General features: G+C 39.5%; 1 protein-coding gene across 13 annotated transcripts in view; it reads left to right on the top strand.

Moving 5' to 3' along the window:
• The window catches only part of FHOD3 (formin homology 2 domain containing 3), a 386,693-nt gene that overhangs the window by 291,778 nt on the left and 69,575 nt on the right, over nucleotides 1-25,340 (top strand). For 11 of the 13 annotated variants that reach the window (XM_071804400.1, XM_065831129.2, XM_071804399.1 and 8 more), the window contains 3 exons: nucleotides 10,262-10,396; nucleotides 13,743-13,793; nucleotides 18,341-18,555. In XM_071804400.1, coding sequence (XP_071660501.1) covers nucleotides 10,262-10,396; nucleotides 13,743-13,793; nucleotides 18,341-18,555 — 401 coding nt within the window. The remainder of the gene's footprint in view (nucleotides 1-10,261; nucleotides 10,397-13,742; nucleotides 13,794-18,340; nucleotides 18,556-25,340) is intronic. The other 2 variants (XM_065831130.2, XM_071804395.1) reach the window with 1 other exon arrangement.

Raw genomic sequence — 25,340 nt, 5'->3', positions numbered from 1 at the left:
AATAATTTCAAATTAGGCCAGAGAGGCTCTGGATTGTTTGTTGGCAGTCTGGCCTTTAATTTGTAAAAATTCCATCTCCCACCCTTTTTCTGAAGTGAGGGCTTTTTCAGGATTCTATGTCTATACCCCATTTAATATTTTTTTTGTCTGTTTCTCTATGTGTATATAAATAGATCTGTATATGTTTTCATGTGTATGTATATACATTTGAACCTACCTGATGCCTCACGTCCTTTCCAGTCTTCCATTCAGAATGGTTCAACTTAGGTTCTTCCAGCATGCATGCATTTCTAACCATGAGGTATTGATTTAATCCTTTTTTTCAAGTGAGTAATTACATCAGGTTTGTCTTTGGAGAAAGGCATGGGTTTTCATTTGCTCATCTTCCTAGCGGAATTTGCCTTGATTTGTCTTTCCAAATCTGAATTAAATTATTGCCGAGTGATACCATAATTAAAAAAAAAAAACACACAAAAACCAAACTTAAAATTGGCATTTTTACCCCCTTTTACCATCAGCAAAATAGATGGACGATAAGCAAGAATTAAAGGTATCCCACTGCTTTTGAAGTTTCACCCTTCTAAGCACCCACTGTTGCAAGCTTCTGATTGCTCCTGCAGCAAAGAAGCCCCAAAACAGTCAAACACTGAAATGGGTTAAGATCCTTGGACCTGTCCTGCAAGAAACTGATCCCCCAGGCCCTGCTCCAGCAAAGGAAGCAAGTTTTCATTGCAGCATGCACATAAGTGCCTTGCTGGTTTGAAGCCAAAATGCCTTGGCCCCACAGGATGAAGCTGTAAAATTCTCAGATTCATGGAGAGACAGGCCATATGGGAGCTCTGTAATCATCTGTTGTGACCTTTAATGGCTCCTTCAGGAGCTGAATGGAAGCCCCCTGTAACTTCACGTGCTTTCAAACAGTTGTGTATGATTTCTACTGGACAACATTCCAGTATTTATCATCACGACTAGGAAAATATTTCATATTTTGAGGCCAGTTGTCTAGCAGCATCTTCCAGCCATTGCACCTTGGTCTACTTTCTATGTGAAACTGGAAAGCATTCTGCCTTCAACTATCAGATCTCCCTTACATGTTTTTAAGTGTCTGAACACATTGCTTGAAGTTGCATCTCTGTCTTTTCTTCAGGTTGCACTCATCACTCTTTCTTCCTGTGTAAATTTACAGCTGCTCTTCATGGTAGTACAATTCACCAGGATTTCTGCATTCTTATATTTGAGGGCTTTTACAGCCAGATGCTTTTTGTATATTATTCTCTGAGAAGTGTAAAAAATGTGTGTATGCCACAGCTGCTTGTTGTCTGTAGAACAGATGCAGTTATTTCTCAAAAAACAGTGAAATTTACAGGTTCAAATGCCATTTTGCCTGAAATCTTGTTCTCTTTGAGTGCGCTGCCATTGCTCATGTATAGTTCAGCAGACTCTTAATGGCGTGACTGCTTTGAAGAAGCAGAAGCCTGATTTTATTTCATTTCCCTGAAAGACATGGGTTGCAGAAATGCCCACGCAGAGACCGATGAATAGAATTTTGCACACTGGAGAGCAGGCTGTGTAGTCCATGAAGCAACGCTCAGCACTAATTAGTGAGTGGAAAGTATTGTAGAAGGTTTCAGAGTCTTCTGTCAATGGTGTTTGCCTTGCATTATGTGAACATTATTTCCTACCTCCTGAAGGTAAAAATTTACACAGATTCAAACACACACAAAAAAAAGTTAGAAGATGGGGGAGGGAGAGGAAGACACTTGATAAGAAGCAGATGCGTATCTATGGTTAGCTCCAAGGTGAGTTTTACGCTTTCAGTTTATGATTACAGTTATCCAAAGCCTTCACAGAAGGAATCCTGTCTTTTATCATGCAGGGAAGAGCTTCAGATGCAGTTCCTGGTACTGTTTATCTGACCTTGGAGAATGAGGAGGAAGGAAGAAACAGCACTTAGAGCAGTGCCTAGCAAAATGATTCTTGCTCCATTCAGCTATCCTGACCCTTCCAAACCCTTGGCTGCATTTTGTTTATGTAAACAAGAGCCACAACTTAGGTGCAAGAAGCAGTGTGGTTGACATTTTGACATTCATACTTTTAAAGCCCTCTTTGGCTAAGATCAGTAGGGAATTCAAAAGGGCAGTATAATTCAGTGCAACAGAAAATAGATTTTGTTCTTTGAAATCCACATAATGTATATATTTCTAATTGGACAGCAGGAGAAAAGGCTTACTTGACTGTTTCTCAGTTCCTAAATTCAGCTGCAGCCTTTTGCCAACTTCTTGCAATACTGTAATACTGTTGTTTTCCCTCATTTCTCTGGGCCCCCTGTGGAGATCCATGTTTCTGAAGTGCATATTGCAGCCATGGAAATCCTGCTGATGGAGAGCAAATTGCAGGGCATTTTCTATTCAGCCCTTCATTGAGAGAGATGAAAGGGTATATTGATTCTCTCTTATCCCTCCGGTTGTGAAAGTTGCTCCTAATGCTTAAAAAGTATAACCCCATCCTCCTGTTTTCAAGAGAGCTTTACTCCATAAATATACCACTTCCACTCTTCATTATTTAAATCACCAATTAACTCTCTCTCCAGTTCCTAAAGGAAAAAAAAAATATTATCGATCTCGATTTTTTTAACCTCATCAATTTTGGCAACAAAGAGCAAGACATGGCTGGAGCACACCAGGGAGAAAAGCATTTTTCTGTACCTCTGACTTACTGCCTTGTCTGGGGAAGGAAGGTGTTGTAATACTCTTGTATATTTCCGTGCCTTGTGCTCACACCTAAGATATTTCTGTCTAGCCAAGGATTGCCTTCCCGGACTCTGAATCTAAGATGATCACTCAAATTGAAAGCTACAGCCTGGAGTCTGTAGCTGGACAGCAAACTCATTACTTGCAAAGCTTCACACATCCTAATAGTGTGGTTTTGGTGGTGAAGACTATGTGGTGTTGATCATGGCCATAGTTAGAGGAGACCCTGAAGGAGTGTAGCTTCTAAGGCAAGAGCTCCTGAGTTCAGCACCAGCTTTAATTCATTCCATTGCCAGAAAAATATCCTGCTGGTGTGTTTGCCAAGGTAGGTTTTCTCTGATGCATATGCCAGGAGACCAGTCCCACTGGGCTTCATAGTCGAACAGTAGCGCAGTTGGCCTAGCTCAAAAAGCCTTCTCAGGGCACTGTACCAAGACAACAGGGTTTTGTGGTCCCCATTCTCTTGCCTTTATCTGTTAAATCAAATGCCAGAAACTTTAGTTTACAAACCTCCACTTCTGGATCCTCTTGGCCAGTCACTGTGAATTTAGTCTCTACCTCTGGCTGGTCTCTCTGAAGTTCTTCCAGTTCTCCAAGATTGGTAAGGGCCTGCTATGGTGTTTGCAAGTTATTCCTGTTTGATGCACTCTCCAACTTCTCCAGACCATTAGAAAATAAACTTAAGAAAGAAGAATTATGTTTTATATCCCTTAATCTGTTTTTCTTCTTACTTCCTTTATGATCTACAATGGCACATTACCTTGGGCTCCCATGATCCAGGGCCTTGGATGTTGAGCATTCAGCTCCATGTTCTTACGAATCTTTTAAAGAAAATGTACCTTCAAGCATTTATTTCGACAACAGGTACACACAGACACTGAGATTATCATGACTAGATTATAGGTGTTTTTTTCTCCAGTGATTTTAAAGGCACCTTATATACCTGAAGTATAAACATGAAGTGAAGCAAAAGTCTGTGAATACACTTCTTTTGAGTTTTATTCCCTCTCCAGGTGCTTGAAACAGTGATTTTCTGGCAAACTGGTGTTTTCAAATTTCCGTCCATTAAAAGCAAAACAAAAGAAGAAACCATGCTCGAGAATGCTAAACAGCTTTTCAGTTAGACTTTCTACTGATACGAAAGGTCCTTGTAATTGTCAACACCAGGGGAGTGCTGCTAGATGAAGTTTCTCGGCAGGTTCTCTTTTTGTTTGTTTGTTTGGTAGGTTGGTTTTTTGTTAGGCATCTATCACTAATCTGCTTTCTGGAGTTACCTTAGTCCAGCTGTTAAGCACTAAGGGAGAATCAAAAAATCTATGAAACCAAAAACTCACTACAGTCTACGAAGCTGCTGCTCTCCCAAGAACAGCTCCTCTTTTCTTGGCTTTCTATTCTTTCTGCTTCTAACATCTTAATACATACTTCTGTGCTCTCAGACCAGAGACCATGGCTATTTTTTCTTGTGGTAAACGCCAAGCGCTGAATAACATGATGAGGAAGGGATAGCTTGATAATAGTGGCCCAGGGCAAACGCCTCAATTTTATTGCTGAGATTTTACTAGGAAAAGTGACCTTAGGAATTGCTTGATGATTTACAATTTGGGAACCAGTGGTGGCCCACACTGGCTTAGCTGCTTGTCAAACTACTGTGTAAGCAATATTGTTGATTGCAGCTTTGCAGGCTTCTTCATAGGCCATACATTTAAACAGAAAGCATGACCTGGGTTCCAGTTTCAGACCACAACGAGTTGCCGCCTGAACACGCAGCGTGCAGCCCTGATGCTCAGAGACACGAACCTTAACCTGGATCTATGGGGAGAGGGGGCTCTGCAAGCTGCTTCCAGGCACTTTGTGACTCGGATGAGGCTGAGATGCTGCAGGCTGGAGAAAGACAGAAACATTATGCAAAACCTGTAAACCTTTGACTGCAAGAGCAGCGTGTGTGTAGAAAATCCTGGTGCATTGCCCTGGCTCTGCACAGCTCTGCCCTGCTGTAGCTTTATTTTGTGCAGTCCCTCAGGCCAGTTAAAAGTCTAACGTTAATCATTTCTTCTCTTGGTCATTCTGAAATTTCTTTCTCAAAGGAAGCAATAGTCAGTAGTTTTATCTCTCAGTTTTATGTTTATTTTTGAGAGAAGTTTTGTAAAGATTCCTCAAGTAATGTTTAGTCTGTTTGCAAAATCTGATATCAACACGCTTTTGAATTTGCCGTGTCATGTAGGGAGACATAACACACAGAGAGTTTCTTTAACTGTGAAAAGCAATATGGCTCTTGGCAGCTTTGCCTCCTCTTTTGTCTCTTTCTAAGCTGGAAAGTGGATTTATTTTGTTAAAGCCAAGAGACATTTAGAGTTACTTAAGGCCTGAGTAGGAGCTGCTGACTGTTGTTCCTTCTCTGTAGCATTCCCATGACTGCTGGAGCAAGAGGACTTTGGAAAAATGGGTAATTAGTGCTTCCTTATTAAGGTTATTAATGATTCTGACCCTTGTTATATTAAAGAAAATCCTGAGTATTAACCTTATGACCTAAAGAGATTTCCTCTCATAAATCATATGTTAATTTTTTTTAGCTCCTAAAAATATACATTTGTATTTTGTGCTTAAGCTATAGATATCCATTTTCATTTAGAAATTTTAAAAATTCAGCTAACAGAGGAAAAAGCAGCTACAAAAGAAGCGTATTTCAGAGTTAAAATTAATGAAGAACGCTTGAAGATGATAATTACAATTTTGCTGTAACAAAGTCACTTAGACTGAGACAGAAATATTTTCTTCAGTTTTCAATAAGATCAGAGTAATTCAGGTCACGTATTTCCTTTGACAATGTATAGTCTGTAATAGAGTACTGTCAGAAAACTGCAATTACTGGCAAAAGAGTGTGAGATATATTGTGTCTTCCTCTGCTTGTTTTTGATAATGTTTGCTAATTCACTGCTGTGTTAAATGCACGTTAGATTAATTTTTATTCAGAAGAGTTTTGACCTACAATCAATATTTTGGCTTTTTATCCTCTGCTCTGTGTATATTTTTGTTGCCTTATTTTTAATTCTTTATCTTTTTAAATATTTTTTTCTCTTTCCTATCTTTTTTAGGTTCTAGATTGATCTCTTTGTCCCCAGGTCCTAATGTCATGGTGTGGAGCTATATTCACAAATCCCCAAACTCAAACATATTCTTGCTGTGTGTTTTCTTTCTGGAATTAGAGTGTAATAACATAGCTTGTTTAGCTTTTGCTCGTTTTAACAGCAGGCAGAAGAAAGCTTTTTGTAATATTTTTGTATTAACAGTCCATTCTTAATAGCCTCGTGTTCTCTAAAAGACTAAAAATAGTAGTCAGAGCAAGCATCTTTCTGGATTATATTTGTAGAATTGAACAATGGTTGATATAACCAGCTGGTAGTTGAAAATGCTGGCAAATAATAATTATAACCCTGTTTTGTGAGTGATCACTCTCTTATGCTTTTACTGAGTATTCCCATACTGTTTTTCCATAAAATCTCTTACCACCTTTGATTCAATGCCAGATTTTATTTTTTTAGCCTTTTCCTTGCTTACCCGTTTTTAAAATGCAACCTCTAGCAGTAAGACTTGAATATTCCTGAGGCCCAAAGGTACTGTCACCCATTAAACAGTGTCAAAGCACCAAAATTACCTGAAAGCCCAAGCCTTCCTGCCAACTGGTTTGGCCAGTCCTGCTGCCATGTGCATTTCAAGTATGAGTTTAGCAAAAGGGAACGTTTATTGTAAGCCTTATTGCCAGGGGAATACAGAGACCAAAAAAACACCAACAAGCAACCCACAAACAAACCCAAACAAACATAGACAAATCCCCTTTCAAATTGTTTAGAATATTTGAGGAATACCTCTTACAGCTTGCCTTTCCTTCTGACTTTTTTACAGGTTTGTACACCCTAAAAGTAACACCTGTTTCCTCCAGTTTTAGTTTATGTGCATGTAGAAAATTAAGGATAGAGTGTACTAGATGGTAAAAGCTGCTCGTTTACAGCTGCAGTTCATGTTAAAAACAAGACTGATTGATGTATCTGAATGCCAGTGTTGGATAGCAACAGTGAAGCTGTGAGTCTATAAGGTTCCATAAGGCAAATGCTCTCAGCTTGTGGTGTGAGGTCTGGTCCTCACAGAGCAAAGATGTGTCCAGTCAAGTGCTCCAGGCAACACAGGATGTGACCACTAAGTGAGGATGAACTCAGCAATATCAGTGCTATTGCCTACTGTTTTCTAAATGTGACTGAAAACCAGAAGCCTGACTGGTTTTTTTTTAAGAAGTTAATGCCACACAAGGAGTCAGCTGGCCATGTTTCTCTCTCTTTAGTTAAAACCTGTTTCAACAGAACCTTCTCGCGGCTTTGACTGTTAGTTTTGACCATTTCATGCAATAAACCATTGTATGCAAAATGGCAGTCCAGAACACTGTGTTTGGACAAATGAATTGACCTGGGTGTTGTGTATGTGCTATACTCTAGCTTGTAACTCAGCTGAAGTATGGACTCATAAAATAACCACTGGGAAGTACCAAGTTTAGGCTAATTATTCTTGATTTCATTAGTTTCCAAGAGGTGGCAAGCTAATATGTCACATCGATGTCCAACAGTTTCTTAGGCCTTAGCTTTTTTCCTGATGACATTACTGTATGACTTTTATTTAGATTGCAAGGCTGCTGTTCACACATCTGCAAATTTTAGTCAAGTGAGCAATACTAGCCAAACCGTGCTAGGACAAACCTTCAAACAAGGTGTTTTGGCATGTGGAGATGTTTTACTACCAGGGTCAGGTTAGAATCCTGTCTGTAGGACTAAACTGCAATTCTCCATGCGATTCCCCTGTAATCCCTTGGATAAGAATGTGTATTTACTGTGGAGCCCTAAAGAGCTTAGTCAGAGCTGAAGGTTCTGACCTGCTAGATGCTGTGCAGACCTGCAATCGCTCTTTTTGTCTCTGAGCATCACCCATCCTTCCCCTTAATTTTCCTTCAGATTTTATTAAGTCATAACTTCCTTTGACTCCAAATGGAGTTGGCAGATTTCAGGGCAGCTGGACAGGATGGGATGGCATGGGATAGCAAGCTAAGTACACAGAATGGGTTATGAGCACAGGCTTCAGAGGGATCTTCTCTTTTGCCATCTCTTCCAATTTATTTCCAGATGTCTTCATGTGGAGGCATTCTCCACTTTTTCCCCTTCCGAGAGTAATTTCTAATTATACATCCAACCTTATTGCCACAGATTTTCATGTTTGAATCTTAGTACAGTGGTGCCAGTGTTTCTGCTGAGAGTTTTCTCTTGCAACATACACTAAAAGATCAAAGATTAATATAAATTTAAAATATATTCAAGGGAAAATTCACCACACATACTTGATTGTCAGGGTTTAAGGATTTTTTTTTTCCTTTTCTTAGTGCTGAGGCATATTAGAGATTTTTATGGTTTTGAGTGTGATCCAGCATTGATACTGTAGCTCTGGAAGAGTGCCAGCAGGGAGGCTTACAGAATATCAAGTTTTATACCATCTTGTGTAATGTTTATGCGGGTGGGATATGACATATTGAAATTCAATTTATTGAAATTATTGAAATTATATTCATAGTGCCCTGCTGCCAGTGGGGCTGTAATGGCTGTGTTCTATGTTTTGTGGGTTCCTGCTTCAACAGACACTCAAGGAAGATAGGCTTGCATTATTGGTTTTTTTCTTCTCCCACACCTATTGTATTTTCACTGGTGAACTGATGTCATTACACTAATTGCCGAGATTGTGCAACCATAACCATATAAACAGATAAGCAAAAGGGTCTGAGTTCTTAATAATGGAAATTTACTCAGGTTTGCATTCCTGGTTTAGAAACCTTCCTTTAGACAGGGTTTAGCTTCTTTTCAGAAAAGACAGTATCTATTTCTTTCATTAATCCTTTCATTGCAAAACTCATGTTACAACAATGCACAGAAACCGCTCTACATGAGTTATGTCTTTTTGATTTTATCAGTCTAATTCAATCAGTGTGGATACACTTACATCTGCATAAAACTACCCTGTACAACACAGATTTTTCCTGTCTAAGACATAGAAAGAGAGATGTGTTTACTCTGAGTTCACTCTGTTGCCATATGAGAGGTTGGTGGTACCAGTACCACCATTTGGGGTGAAAGTGTGAGAGGAACCACTCTCCTAGCCAAAGCGGTACTTGCAATCTGTATCAAGACTGAACTATAAGTGTATATTGATGTAGCTTTTTGAAGTGTATTTGCCATTCGAAGCTATTTCATCCCAAAAGAAAAAAATTGTTTATGTATTTGAGAAGTCTTTACTATAGAGGCTGCCTTTTATGGTGAAAAAGTTCCACTTTTTTGTTTGGGCATTTACCGTTTTACCTCATGCATCTTAACAGACTCCTGAACAACAGCTAAAAGTTTGATGTACATTGCTTGTGGTTACATTGAGCCTCCTTCATAGCAACCTATCGTGGAGCATCGAGTTCATAGTTATGGTCATAGAGGAGTGCAGAAAAAGTCCCATTTTTGACTAATTCTTGCTGAGCCCTATAGCAGGTGGTAGTAAACTGTTCTCTTTGTTTACTATGGACAGACAAAGACTTAGTGGGTCTAAATGGAAAAAGCCTTTCTTGCTGGCAGATGCAGTTAAGCAGTGAAATAAATGGGTGTGGTATGTCCATCATTAAGGATTTTTAAGGCAGATCAGACAAACAGTTTTCAAGAACGATTTGAGAAGACTAAACCCTGCTCTGGACAAGGAGAGGAAAATGGTTAATCTATTCTCCTTCAGCTCCATTTCCTCTGATTCTTTTAATAGTAATTTTGATGCCACTTGATTATTTTAACTAGGTGTGCTGTCCCTGTGTATTTTATTGATATGTTCGAATTTGTGATTCATTTTGTGCTTGCAGCACGTGCAGTGAGGAAATAATGATAACATAATTTCTTAATATATAAAGGAAAAATATGCCCCTATTTAAGAGAGCGTTCAAATTCAGAAGGGCAGTTCTTAGATCTTCTTTTACTTCCGTTTTTCTGTGTAGAGGATTCTCAGGTGTTTACTGTTACGTCTGTTTTTGACATCATTGTGTAACATGTTTGGAAAATGCTGAAAAAGTATTCCAGCTTCTCTTTTTACCTTAACGTTTCCAAAGTCCATTGCAGGATTCAGCTTTTCAGTTGACAGGATTACACAGTAGAACAAAAATTTTTACACAATATTGCAGTTGAGATACACTGAAGAATTCTTACACGTACGTTATTTGTGCTTCAGAAATTTGGCAATTTAAGAAGCCTACCCTATCTGTCATTCTTAAGCTCATCACAATATCTAAAATGAATTCAGTGAGAAGATACTTAGCCAATGCTTTGAAGCATCCATACATAAATATTGCCATGTCATTCTGTTGGTTTGGATTATGTTACTTACAGAATGATTGCTGCTCATTTTTTGCCAGTATAATCAATAAAAGTGACACTGAGAAATCTGATCTTTCTTCTCTGCAGGCCAGCTTTGGGTGGTCTCCTTACATCATCTTTTCGGCAGCACCAGGAGTCCTTGGCAGCAGAAAGAGAAAGACGACGTCAGGAGAGAGAAGAAAGGTTGCAAAGGATAGAACGTGAAGAAAGAAACAAGTTCAAGTAAGAGCCAAATTTGCTCTCAGTCTGTTTTTTTAATGTGTCAGTCAGTAAATCACTGAGACATTCAATTGCAAAATAATTGAATTTGTGAGTAGTTTGTGTGTCTCTTTAGCTACCTTTCCAAATCTAAGTATCTTAACAACTGATCTGTTAAACATATCATGATGAATTTTGGCATTTAATAAGCCAGCAGGTTTTTTGAAGACAGCTATGTATTTACCAATTATACTGGCTGAATATCCCCCGAGGCCAGATTTTATTAGCTAATATACTCCTTAAAGTATAATCTCAGTAAGGGTTTGAAGATTAAACAGTGGGACAGAGGTGTCAAGAAGGGAGGAAAAGACAGCACTGAGGTATGTTTTTGCTTTTATGTTCTGCAAAGTAAAAGCATTTTGGGGTCTTGGGATGTATGGTAGTGTTTTTAAACTTCACTTTTTCCTGCGTTTCTGAGCATGTCTCTCGTCCTCCTGGAAAGAGCAACTGACAGAAAATAATTATCAAAATTATTGTTCAAACTGTGACCAGACAAAGGCCCCAGCTGAGCACAGGACTCTGCTTTCACGTCTGAAACCATGTGGTGTCATGTGGGATCTCAGAGTGTGCTGCCTGGGAATGATAAGAGGCAAGTCCTGTCCTCCTGTTAAACCCATGACTGGAAACCCCAGCAGAGGCATTAACAAAGACTGCAGCAGCCTTAGGGTAGAGAAGGTGCCTGTACCTGAAGTGGTTTACCTACTGTCTGAAGAATGTACACTCAGAAACCAATTTGTTTCCTTGTAAACAGGAGTGAAAAGTAAACATCTTTTTAGTAGTTAGAAGAAGACACAGCGTAGTAATCGAAACAATGGTAAGATAAATGTTTTGTAGCCCTAGAGTTGATATTTATAGAAAAGATGGCACTGGGATTCATGTGAGCCTGTTTATTAGTATGCAGGATTGTTTTCACTGTAATCAACTCTTTAGTAAGAAGTGGAAATGGTCTGTGTCACAGTGAATTTGGAAAGAGGAGTAACTTAGTAGTGGTTGGGTGAAGGAGATATTCTCCTGGCTCCAGAAGATAGCTAGTTTAGAAGAAAATGAGAGGCGGAGGGAAGGTGGAAGAGCACCATAATAGGATCTTTGGCAGCCAACAGCTGCCCAAGTTCTCCTGAAACAGAAACAATCAAGTATCAGTCTCCAAGCTTCTTCCAAAAACTCTCCCTCTAAATGGTATCATCAGGCAGCAGCAGGCTGCCATGGAGAGCCAACATGATCTTTCAGAAAGGAAACTCCCAGACCAAACAAGCCACCAGGACATTTGGCAGCTTGACCTGTTTGAAGAACAGATCTGCACATTTCACGAGAGGTTGTCTACAGTAGTTGTTCTGTCTCTTAAAGAGCTTCCTTAAATTCAGAGAAGCAATTTAAAAAAATACACATCTCTATCCCATTACTCCACAGTCAGAAGCTGGTTAATTAAATATGCTTGTGTTGCATGTTTAAGATGATGATTTTTCAGTGCCCAGTGTTTCAGTCTTCTAGATTTGAATTCCCTGGTCGCCCAAAAGCTGTAACTTGTTTTGGTAGAGGGTCTGCAAAGCCACCAATCTTTGCAGACAGACAGCATCCCACAGTTGATTAAACAGTCTGGCAGGAGGACGACAAAGCCACAGCAAACAGTCATGGACAGTTTCTTAAGAGTTCTTGGGATTACATTATCGTATCATCAGTCTGGCCAGAAACCCGGTCTCTGAAGATGTATTTTTGATTAAAAATAGCACTTGCAATTCACAGCCTTTAAACTCGTGAGCAGTACTGGATTTGCCATCATGACTCATTTGTTATCTCATTCTTTCCAACTCTGCCTAGAGAACATTGCACTAGTTCTGGCATCATTATTGACACATTGAGGACAATTTAAAGGAGAGCATCACCAGTTGTGAAAGAGCTTGGTTTTAGGAGAGGTGTTAAAAAGCTTCATCAGCTATTAGTAGCAGAAGGAATGCTTTACATAATGAACATTTTTCTCAGTAGAACTATTTTTACCTGTTGTATATATAGAACAATGTGTCCTAAAATACAAGGATTATTCTTCAGCTGTAGGGAAGGGTGAAAGTTGTCAGATGGGGAAAGACTAATGTTAAGATCTGCCTGCTGAAAAATTCTTAGATTTTATTGTTTTTCCCTTGGAGTTTTTCCCATAGCTATTGTAATTCCAAAGAATACTCTGAAAATATGACTTTTGAAAAGCGCTTGATAGCAGATGCTTGATAACTCTTGGTATAGTAGAAGATGAGTAGTTCATTTGATGACACAATGTAAAGAGAAAATAATAGTGTTTTATTCATAAATGGAGTAGTTCTGAAAATCATTCTTGAAGTCACAGCTTACACTGTAGAAGAATCTAACAGATAAGGTGAAAGTCTCATCTGTTTTGTGCACTAGATTCAACAAAACATTAAAAATATACTGTAAAGACCTATCTTCATGTGATGTTGAGGCATTCACTGGGTTCTGCTGTGCTCTCACTTAAATTTCATCCACATTTGTGGGTGTGACAAGCCTGCCTTGAGATCACAGTGTGCAGGTATCCAGCAAAGTTTACCTGACAAAAGCTAAATGTACAAGTTACTTGAGGAGCTGTGGGAGGGGCAGCTGAGACAGAGGGAGGTTTGTATCTCAAACTCAGGGTGAAACATAATGAAGTGAAAGGTCGTTACCTGTCTGATGATCCCACATACGCCCCATGAGAACGAAGAATTGTCCTACCCGGTAATGCCAGTCCACTGTCCCCTTTCTGACCATGGCAACTAAAACATCCTGGAGAAGGTTATATCAGAAAGAAGGCTGATACACCATGGCCCCTGCCTTCATCTAGCCTGCCAGGTGCCACAGTCACTCCTTTGGGGCATTCTAGGTGGAGCAAATGAGGAATGGTTTAATAGCCACTAATACACCCACTCCTTATGGATGAGTCCAGTTCATTGTATCTAATTTCAGATACCAGGTTTCAAAATGTGCTTCAAGTTCTTAACTTTTGGGTTGTTTTTTCTTTTATTTTTGGTTTGGTTTGGTTTTTGGGTGGTTTTTTTTGGTTTTAATTTGTTTGGTTTTGTTGTTTTTTTGGTGGTGGTGGTTTTGTTTTTGTAATTATTTGTAGTGACCTTCTGAACTACATACATGTGATGTATGCATGGGTAAGTACACACATACTTCTCAGGCTTTTTTACAAAAACAAACCAATAATTTTTGTCTCTGATCAGCTTCTTTGTACCAATCTTGGTTTCTCCAGCAGTACTTATACTTCTGTTACATACGTTATTCTTCTGGTTTCTCTTGCAATTCACTGCAATTTTCTTTTTAGCCGTGATTATTTAGACAAAAGAGAAGAACTAAGACAAGCAAGAGAAGAGAGGTTTGTATATAATGCATCTATCTTTCCCTTTGGTTGTTTGCACTTCCTATATATTCTTTACTGTGGAGCTGTCATGTATTTACATTTTTAACTCTGCATGCATAGAATACTTTTATTCCGAAAGAGTTCTATAAGAAAGTGTTTGTTTCATTAAAGCGGACAATGAAGTCCAGCTGTAAGCACAGCAATAAATGAAGAGCAGTGGGACTGGAATGCATAAGAATGATTGATGATCTATCTTTTATCTAATTGTGTGGGAAATAAGCTTACTCTGTTTGCCTACAGAAATTTACCCAAATTTAGTATAGTTACAAATTGAATAAGCCTGTCCTCATCCAGTGGGTCCCAAGATTTGTGGAGGGTCAGGAGAGGCAACTGAGGATAAAGGAAACTGGGGTCACACGCATTGCAAAACTGCAGTCACAGGCTGATGGAAATGGTTCTGACCCACTCCAAGTGTATTTTTATCTTTCAGGGCAAAGTTTTCTTTGCCAATCTCTCTCAACATCAGCAAGTAAATTTTAAGGCTTAGCAGTGTTTATGATTGCAGCAATGTTTTAGTTTTATTTTAAAAGCATATTTAAAGGGACTGAGGTTTGGGGGTTTGTTTTTGGTTTTGTTTTTTTGTTTGGATGGTTTGGGGTTGGTTTTGGTTTTGTTTTTTTCCTCTTTAAATTCAATTAAGTAGTTTAGAAACTCTGGGCTAGGCTGGGAGCTATGTGCTTATGAAAGCACATTTTTCAAGGACTACTTGATTAAAGACCTTTGCCCTTCAGTAGCTTCATCTTTACCTCCACTAGTAATTACACACTGGAGGGAGCTTTTGTTTTTACCTGGAAAGTATGCATGTTACTGAACCAGTAGCAGATGAAAAATCATCCAGATTGCTTCAGTTCTGCTCTCATGGTCCTCCAGAGGTTACTGTCTGGAGATACTTTCGGATTGTCAAGAATTGGAATTACACTATCAAAGTATGAGAACAGTCATCTCAAAGTTCATTGTGTTACTGCATTTTGGTGTTGATTGTCTGTTTTGTTTTTTTGTTTGTTTTTTCACAAAATCATCACACAGAAGGCAGTTTGTTTCTGCAGACTAAAGTCTGGTCTATTGTGGCTGAAGTAACTCATATTACAAAGTGATTTTGACAACTCTAAGAGTAAGAAAATGTGGATAGGCTTTCTTTTGTCCTTCCAGCCAAAACTATCATGAATAGTTTAAAGCATTTTCTGAAATGAAATGCGTCTGAGCACATAAGCATCATACACTGATCTTAGCGAGTAAAACCTTTTGCAGTGAGCATGATAGTCAGCAAGATTTGAAACAAATTAGAAATGAACTCTGCAGTACTTTCAAGTTGTAAGGGAACATGGAAAGTGAATTGGAGTATTTCTGGGGAAGCGTTCACCAGAGGGATGTCACTGCTATGAAATCAGAAACGATTTCACTGGTTATTAGGAATGTGTCATTATCCTTAGGGCTCTTCTGAATTGAAATGTTAAACTATCTGTTCTTCCTCGTAAAGAGGAAAGACATATGTTTGCTTTGACAGCACATGAATATTGGAGAACCCTTCTGTAAGTGAAGTCTCACATCAGTAGCCCGTTACGTTGATCTTCTCTAAGTTGTTTTATTTTAACAAACACCTTTGCACAAATCAAGTTTCATTTCCTACAGTAAGCTGAATGTTGACTTGTTTTAACAGAATGCAAGAGTTATAAGAAAATGCTATATCCAAGGTGCTAAAATTCTAGTTAAAATCTGAATTGTACTTTTCCTTCATATCATTTTGGAAAAACAGGAGGTGATAATATTGAGCATATAGGAAAGGCTCTGTTAAAAGCACTGGTTTGTCTAAATTCTGTAAAATCTTTGGAGCATTCTGTGTACTATTGTGTCACCCTTGAGCACCCACTTTTCCAATGACTCTGGGTTGGCCTCAGTATAAAGGAGAAATATTCCTGCAGTTTCAAGGGATCTGAGTGTAACTTGGTCCCGTTCTTTTCACGTGATTTTGCTGTTTAATGATCTGAAGCCTTTTTTACTTCGCTTGGTTTTGTATTTTCCAGTCGTAGTTCAAAAGTAACCCCACAAAGGTACACTCCCAAGCCCTCTGTAATATGATACACGACTCAAATCCTCTCAACCTGGTAGCTTTGTTGGTACACAGACATTTTAAGTCATGCTCAGGGCACTGCTCAGAGACCTAGATATGATATTTTTGTCCACCTGAAGATGAAAAGTAGAACGTCATGTTCATGAGACATACAAAATGGATAGCCCACAATTTTTTGGCTCTTTATAAATAGAGTCAGCATGGGCATGATGATGGCTGCAGGTTTCCATGATTTAAAGGTGATATATACCAAGGCAATGTGTCAGTCCTGTAGTGGAGAAACTAATTGCAACAGAGGGATGGTAGCTCCGCCTTTCAACACCTTCAGATTTTGGTCTTTATGAGACCTTGTGTATTTGATGCTGGCATTCATTCACTGTTAAGACATTGAGCAGAAACAACAAAAAACCTCTGAATAAATGTCATTTATGAAGTGTGAATTTAATATCAGTTAAATTTCTATATCTACTTAGTAGGCTTCCCATTTCCTAAGTAGTTATGCTGATGTGGTGCCATGAGATTTGCTGTTTTGTTTCCCTTTTTTCCTTCATATAATAAACAGATATATTTTGAGAAGGCATATCTTGGTGATAGTACTCAGCTTTACTGACTGGCCATGCAGTGCACAGCTACAGGAGCCAAAATGTTAAAGCAGCTGAAAAAAAAAGAGCTGAGAACAATAAAACATTGTAGGTCCCCCATTTATAGAGCGATCCATCCAGATCTTTGTTGTAGTCTCTTGGCAAACTGCAGAACCCTTCTCAGCGGCAGCAGCCAGCTGGGCTGTACCTGTTGGAGCTAAGTGGTCAATTTGAAAGGCTCTTTATGAGCCTGAAGTCCCATCTGCTCTACTTGTGAGGAGGCGGAAGGCTCAATACGTAAGTGACCAAAGTTAAAAGAAAGACTGGCTTCATGAGCTGTAACAAAACATTATGCTAATGCCAGCAAAAGTCTTTCTCCTCTATTGAAAAGGCAAAAATCATTCTTGAGACTTGGCTTCATGTTGGAACTGTAAACAGTTCCTATTTTATAACCATACAAGTATGTGGCTTGTTATATTTTCATCCAGAGTCTGTAGGGGTTCTTTTTCTTGCAGGGTTTGTTCAAAGCCTGTGCATACCTCTGAAGGAATAAAAGAAAATTAGTTTGTTCTTCGTTATTGCTGTTTGCAACAAAGCAAATTGCCTCTGAAAACACAGGGACTGCTCTTCAAAGACACGTTTTTATGCTCTATATGGATGTTTGCAAATGTGCATGTGTGTGTGTCTACCATATGTCCTAAGCATGTTTGTTACCTCATATGGCTGACTTCTTTACCCTGCCTGCTTTTAATGCACCCTTGTACAATAATTCAGGCTGTCAGTGAGGCAGAAGAGGGAAGGAGAGGTGTTCTCCGTTGCGAAGTGTTTACGACAGTGGGTTATAGGAGGATGACCACAGTGTTTCGGGGACGTAAGCAGTAGTCTTCATTAACCTGTTTAACAGTTCACTTGTGGGTAAGACAAACAGTCTAAAGCCCGATCCAGCTGTGTTCATGAATTTATTCCTTAGCAAATAATAGTGGATAAAATTAGCAGACATCTGGAAGAGGCACATAATTCAAAGTTATTTTGGTCAAAATGTATAAAGCACACTATGAAGAATATGATTGGTAGCTGGTCTTAATAAACAGTTAGTGAGTTCTGCCTGCCTAAAATGCAAAACAGATGTATCTTTGTTCTTTTAAAGTGACTTTGATGAATAAACTACATGTGACGTCAGGTCCAAGCTATTGGATGTCTGAGTCCGGCAGAGAAATTTTTTAGAATAAAAAAAAAGAAAACTTTCCATTGTAGACTCTGGAGAGAACAAAGTGAATTCCAGTGCATTGCTCTCAGAGCAAATAGAAGCAGGTTCAGAGGCTCTAGATAGTCAATCCAAATGTTTATTATTGGTATTATTTTCAGGGAGATCTGTTTTTGTCTGCTTCACTGAACCATTTTCCTCTCCTTGCAGCAAGTCTCAGACTTTGGCTATTTGCATCAGTATTAAGGGGCTCTGGCTTGGGATTTTTTTTTCTTTCTGTCTTTTTTTTTTTTTCTCTCCCATTTTAGTTTTGGGAGAGGGAGGGCTGGGAGAAGGAGGAGGGTGAAAAGGAGGACAGACAAATGCTTCCAAAAGGAGAAGGGCTATGCAGACGCAATAGTGTATCTAAGGACTCTTTAACTTTGCTGATTTTTGCTTTTGTTTTTTCATGAGCACTTAAACATTTTTCAGGGCAATAGTCTTTGCTTTAGTGTGGGATTTCTGGCAGATTGACCAGGCAAGCAGTTTAGTGCTGTACCCCTTGTGTGTCAGGAAGCCAGCTCATTCGCTGCAGGTGTTTCATCCATAAACAAGCATCAGCCACAGATTTCTTTTTCTTTACGGAAACACTCTGGAATTCAACTTTCAGATACAAATACTTGGAGAGGTTGGCAGCGGAGGAGTATGAGAAGGAGCTGAAGAGTCGGAGCTTAAGCCGAGGCAGGAGTGAGCTGTCCTTGAACCTGAGATCTCCTTCAGCCCCACCCTCACCTGTACCCAAGTGTGTCAGCCCGGCATCCATAGCGTCCCAAGAAGAGCTGAAGACCCCCTCTACCCCTGGTGAGACCCCTCAGCCCTCAGAAGGTAAGTGAAAAGGAGGGCAGGGGAAAGAGCAATTGGTTTTATCACAGTTTCTCTCAGGCTAGCAGTGATTTTTGATGCATGAATCCAAGAATATAACCTCTGAGGTGCCAAAGTAAAGGACCTTACTATATTGTTTCATGCTGTCTTCCTGAATTTCTCCTTTTTTTGTGTAGATTTGGATGTCTTCTAGCCTATTCGAGCAAATAATGCTCTGCTGATTGTCGCTATGATTTATGTTATCATTGTCTGTTGCTATTAGAATGGAATGACTGGAAAATACAGCATACAGAGGGTCTTCATTTTAGCATCATGTTCATTATGTATTAGAAGTTACTGAATACTAAACCAACAATGTTCCTGCCAACAGATTTTGCTTATGTGGATTCTCTGAAATAAATGCAACAGATGAATGCCAAGATTATAATAACCTTCCAGCAGAGCACAGGCTGAATGGGACAAACAGAAAAGGTCTTGAATTGAAGGCAGGGAGGGTGTGTTGGTTATTTTTAACACCAACAAAAACTCTTAAAATTGTAGCACAAGTAGTAAAGGACTTAAAAGAGACCACAGACGATTAGTAAGAAGGAGAGTATAATTAGTGTTTGCACGCTTGGTTTGCTGTCATGTAATTTATTGGTGTACAGAGCAATGTTTGCTGTGTGTGCACATCATTCTGCCACTTGCCTCATGTGCCCCTCCTTCAGTCCTCAGAAAAACACCCACCATACAGATTTATATTTGCACCACAGGATGTTGCATTAACATCAGGAGCTAGAATGCATGTCGAAGGTGAATTATCACAATAATTTTTATTTGATTTCCTGCTATGTGCTATTGGTCATAAATGCATTTGTAACTTGCACTGCTTGGTTTTATTGTTATGGCTGGTAGCATGCTATAAAGCAAGGCAATTTAAGAAAAAAGTTACAAATACTAAATATTGAATATGTCTGTCCTCACCATACTAAGTAAACAAAGTTTATTTAATTAGAATTTATATATTTTTCCGATTATATTCACAGTTTTCTTGTCTGGCACCTTAAAAGTCTCAATGGAACCATTTGAACTTCAAAAACATGAGTATTTTCCTGTAACACTGATAATCAGAAACATCCAGATGCCCATTTCTTTGGAGTGCAGTATTGCTTTTAGAGCAAATAAGCTGAATTTTTCCACCATTAGGATTTCAGAGCTGGATAGGGAGCAGGTATCTCTGTTATGGTGATTATTTTAACATATTTCTCCTGGAAGCATTCAAAAAAAAATACAGCATGAAGTGGAGCAGCATGATCCATTTGGAGAACGCATTTACAGCAGGTGTATGGGGCAACTTCAGGCAGCCAGAATATGGCAAAGCTATCACCATGTGAGTAGGGCAGACACCTCTACTAAAGCTCCTGGCAATACCAGTAGGCATCAGAGGGCATCACCTGGAAGCCCGGCAAATGGACTACAAGGAGAGAATATCTGGTTGGGGCAGGGGGAGCCTCCAGCCAAGGGCAGCTGCAGACAGGTGGCCAGGACAGCACCAGAACAGGGGCCTGAAATCTGCAGACTTCAGTGGGAGCTGTGCGTGAGGAAGGACCACACTTCCAGGCCTATCAGAAGCATTGGAAAGGTCATATGAAGAAATGAGCATGTGGGCAGGGCGGGCTTCCTCATCTGGAGGTGGCCAGATTATTGGATATCAGCCAACAACAGGCAGACTTATTTAAAGATTTTGTGCGATGGCCTCTAGACTATTGTCTGAGTTCCTTATGCTCCATAATGAATTAAAATCTCAACTTCTACTGTCCTTTATAAATGTGATGAATCCCACTTAAAAGAGGGAGAAACTGAACTTGCTTAAGCCAGTTGTAGGAAAGCTGGATTAGAGCCATGGACAGAACCCAGATTACTTGCACCCCAAGCAGTTGCTTTGAACAGGGGGCTCACCATCTTCCCAAGCAAGAATAAAACTGCAGAAGGAAAACAATTCCTTGGTTCTGTGCATAGGAGACTCCAAAGACTCTGCAAGAAAAGTGTTCATGGATGTGTGATATTCGTCTGCAGAATTCAGAACCTGAAGTCAAAGAGGAAGTGTGTTCCTCCACTAACAAAACAATGAGTCATTTTATTTTATGCTCTTTGTGCTGAAGTATCCTTTGGCCTTCCAGTTCTACTGAGCTTAAGAAGAAAATGGATTTTGTCTGTGCAACCTTGTCCCATGCTGTGAAACGTCTCAGTATCTTTAGCCCATATAAAAATCTGGACTTGCTGAGCTGAAGTGTTTTCTCATATAAAACAATTGGTTCCACTAGAGTAATCAAGTCTTGTAAGACTTACTCTTGTAAACGTTTGGGGTATGGCATTCAGAGGAAATGAAGGCAGTCCCATAACTGCAAAATGGAAGTTAATTTTTTTTTTTTCAGAGACGCTACTTCCTCTTTTGTAATGTCGTTGGAGAATATTTTATGAAGTGCACATGTGCAGTAAAGCAGAGTAAAACAAGGTATCTCTGAAGTCAGTCCACAAAGGAATTGGAGATGAACCCTTCTCTAAGAAGAGCAGCTTTTTTACCACTTGGGGAAGTAAGCAGGCCAGCCCAAGTACACACTGTGGACAGTAGGAAACCTTCTGAATAAATATGTAGCTGATCAAGTTTCAAATACTGCCTAAAGTATGACCAGTGAAAGCATCTCAGCAGATGGAGAAGTACCAAAGCATAAGAGCGCAGTGAGGCCGTAGCAGCCCCAGTTGTAGAGCCAAAGGAACCACAGTACAGATCGTCAGAGGAGGAACTGGGGAGGGGGATAAAGAAAGATCATTTCTGACTTGAAGAAAGAGCCAGTTCCCTACTGGTGATCACTCTGTGCTAGTTTTTACCATCACAAGGAACAGGAAGAAAAGATTGGGGTGGGGTGGAGAAAAAGAGAGAGTCCCTGCTGAATTCACAGCAAGAGGAATCCTGTGCTTCAGGAACTGAAGGGAGATAACAACTTAAGACTTAAGGCAGTGCCTGAACAATTGAACCAAGAGGGCTTGGATAGGCACAGCCATCTTCAGACTTACTGTATGCATACTCAAGAGACACTTAACATCTGTATCTCCCAGCTTCAAGTAGGGAGTAGAGAAAATAGATGAAGATGCAGTTGGCTCATCTGTTACCCTGACAGGGGATCAGATGTGGGCCCGGGGGGATGTTTGTTCTCTTCAAGGGCTTATAGAACTGGTGGGTTGAGGTCTTATCAGCAGGTACTAGGGATACAACATCATGTGTCTGCTTCAGAGTTCATTTATAGTTGAATATTGAAAGCAAAGTTGCTTCTCTCCATGTCCCTGTATAGCATTACAAGTTTGTAGCCAGGTGTTTCAGAAGGGAGCAGCTTGCTGTCCTCTCTAGCCTCTCACTCAAAAGAGGGCTGTTGCCAACATCTGATCAGATCATAGCAGATCAAGTCACTAGGGCTTTACATGACTAAGTCTGGAAAATGTCAGAAGATGCAGACTACACTGTCTCTCAAAACAACGCAATCTTTACATGTTCATTGAGGGACTATGCTACTGTCTCTTTTAGTGATGAGGTTACACAGCTTCTTTGGGAGATTTCATTCTTCCAAGAAGTCCTTGCACTTTTTTCCAATAATACGTTTTTAGAGATTAAGTTCTAGCAGAAACAAAAAGTGAGTATGTGACTCAAAAATTAGTCCTTGAGGCCACATTCAATTCTCCTCCTCCTGACTAATTCAATTGCAAGTAAAACTTCTGCTCATTTAAAAACCTTGACTCATTCATTTGTTTTAATGAGGGGCAGGGTGGAAGATAAACCTTGAGAGAAGTGTGAAAAATAGCATATGCAAGTGAAAAGATATTACCTCTACTACTGAATCTGTCAATCCCAGTTTACATTTTAAGAACTGTATATGTGTGAAGAATTAGGTTTTAAAAAAAAATCTGTTACTTTTAATGTCTTCAAACTTTTTAATGTCTCAGGAATGCCTTCTTTGCTGTTGGTGCTTTTTGATAAGACCACGCTTGCTTCCCTGAGTCTTTGCATTCTCCACCAGCAGAAGTCTGAAGACAGGGGACAAAGCCTGGTCGTTTCCCACCTGCAAGGCTGCCACTTAAGAGCAGTGTTTTGTCTCATGTGAAACCGGATCCAGTAGATACAGCACTGGAAGTTCCAGCTCATTTCAAATAGGCCACCGCCAAGCATTCACTGAGAAGTGTATTTTTAAACATCTTTAGAAGTTCTCAACAATACCAGCACAATGGACTACACAATGGAACAGCAAGTGATGGACACACATCTAGCTTGCTGGCTTTGTTGCATTGCTAGTGTTTGCTGACAGATTTGATTTTTGAACTACATTTTAAAAGAGGTGCTACTGGACTTAGCTTACTGCTTATAAGTTATTTGGGTTAGAGGTGAATTGGTTGATATTATCTCTAAAGAGGGAGACTGTCAAAATGACTGCCAACATATGCTTGTTTTCTTCTAGAAGTGCTCAGATTTTGATACTCCTTGAAGTCCAAAGAGCAGCCTGTGTCTGTATATTGCTCTTTACTCTGTTATGTATTAGATTCTGCTAAGCTACTGTATCTTCCTGATATGTGTGGAATACTCCTTGTTAGAAGAGTATCCAGAATTCTTCTGAACATTCTCATTTTCTCAAGCATTTCTTATGTCTACCCTGACTTTATCCTACTGGATCTTCAGTGCAGCTTCATGATGACAAGGGTGCCATAAGTATTAACAGTCCTGGCCACATTTCAGTCAGCTTCTTTCTGCACCTGAGCTGCTGGAGTTGACCTTTTTGGTTATTGCATGGCAGCTTTTGCTTATAGAGAGAAACATCTAAAATTCATATGAAGCTATGATTATTCAAGAATGAATTGATGGGATTTGTATATATAGACCATTGCAGCGTGGCAAGCTCAGTCTTTCATGCTACAGTACCATGTTAGTTCCAGGAACTCTTGAAGGATTCCTAAGCTTCCATCTCAGTTATATTCAGCTCTTGGCTTGACTTGAAAATGCTCTTCAGCTATACCTACACACTGACAGCTGTGGTCAGAAACACACCACTGGCATTCAGAGTGTTTGCCAAATTCTTGCCAGCTCTCTATAATGTTGATTCTCTTGTAGGCAGTGTCTCAGGCACAGTCATAGGTAAGGTACATTTAGAGAAGTAAGACATGTGCAGACCTGCAGATCTTTTAGATGCTCTCTGTGTAGAAGAGGGAGAATGGTAAGCTTCTAATTCAGAGTATTTTAAAACGTCTTTAAGGGATTTGAATGAACATGGTCTATACATCTACATTTATATTAATGTATTATATATGCATGTGTGGTTATTTCTCTAACTACACATTTAAAATCAAATGCAAAAGTGTAGAAGTTTGGTTCCAATTAAATGAGGGAGTGGGGAAATACAGTTTTGTATGCTTAATTTATATGAAATTAAGGGGGAATAGTGTGGTACTGAAGATGCATTACTGAAAGCTAGTTTTAAAATGTGTGTGTTATTGTAAAGATAGGCACAGGCATTGTTAGAAATCATTATTCTTTGTGTGGGTGTCTCAGAAAACAGGATAGGCATGCAGCATGAAATTGTCTTAGGGAAACACTGTGACCTTCATTATTTTGGCTTATACTTTCTTAGCATGAATCTTTTTACCTGCTCCCTAGAGGCCTGAAATGTTTGGATTGCATTCCAGTGTGATACATTTTTTCCTTCAAAGGTTCCTGTAGTTCTTGAAAAAAGTAATTGTATATCATATGATCCACAGACCATGACAAGTCCAGAAGGCTCTTTTGCAATATTGTGGTGAAAAATAGTTAACAGAGGGGGAAAAAACCGAGTATGACTTGGTCGTTGTAGTTTAGCCACCCAACACAAGATTTAGTACAGAGGGAATTTGGGAAGTAACCAGAACTAACATGCATGCCCATTTTTAGCAGTCTTGCATGGCCATTTCAGATTTCAGAAAATTGTGAGCTGCTTGATGTGAATATGTGTGGATGCTCTTCAGTTTCTTTGCAGCATGCAGAGGATATTTGCATGTGAAAATCTGCTGTTATAGCTAAAACCCCTAAAGATTAATGAATTAATTTCACTGTCAGTGATAAAGCAGGGAAGAAGAAACCAAGTGTATTATCAACAGTGGTTGCTGTATGCCAACCGGTGACAAAGCTCATCATATGCCATGCAGTTGGAAACTGTGTTCAGTTTTAATGTGGCTATTCTGAAGTAAATGTGCATGAAAAAAAATCCATCTTTTTTTGTCAGCCATATGTGTGACAGTGCCATTTCCAGACTGTGCCATCAACTGTGTTAATAAATCTAATATTTCTATTTTTTTGTTGAAGTGTTCCTCATCAGGTGAAAAAGGAATTCTTCCAGAACCCAAAGAGAATGCAACCAAAAGCCACAATTTCCCTCCTTTTTGCTTCTTAAAAGATCTCTTCCTTCCTGGCTCTGTCTAGGCACTGAGTTGTCAATGTCGTGCTCAGGTGGGATGCCCATTTTCTGCTGGTTCGTTCAAATCCTTATGCGAGTCCAACACTCCAGCTGTGGAAGTATGTGTAAAAACAGTGGTCTGGCTCCAGGCAGCAAGCAAGGGGATTTGCCAGGCCACTCGCACATGCAATGCTGTTGTCGCACAACATCCATCAGTCTGTTGCTCCTAATGTTCAGCATGCCATGGACTTGCTTTTTTTTTTTCTTTCCATAAGGCACTTGTACGACTTCCACGTGGCTCTCATTTAGAGGGGCGAGCCTGAGGCAACTCCGTCGTTAAGT

The sequence above is a fragment of the Patagioenas fasciata genome, chromosome 2 (genome assembly GCF_037038585.1).
Source record: "Patagioenas fasciata isolate bPatFas1 chromosome 2, bPatFas1.hap1, whole genome shotgun sequence".
Taxonomy (NCBI): Eukaryota; Metazoa; Chordata; class Aves; order Columbiformes; family Columbidae; genus Patagioenas; species Patagioenas fasciata.
This window is presented reverse-complemented; position numbering and strand designations above follow the sequence as displayed.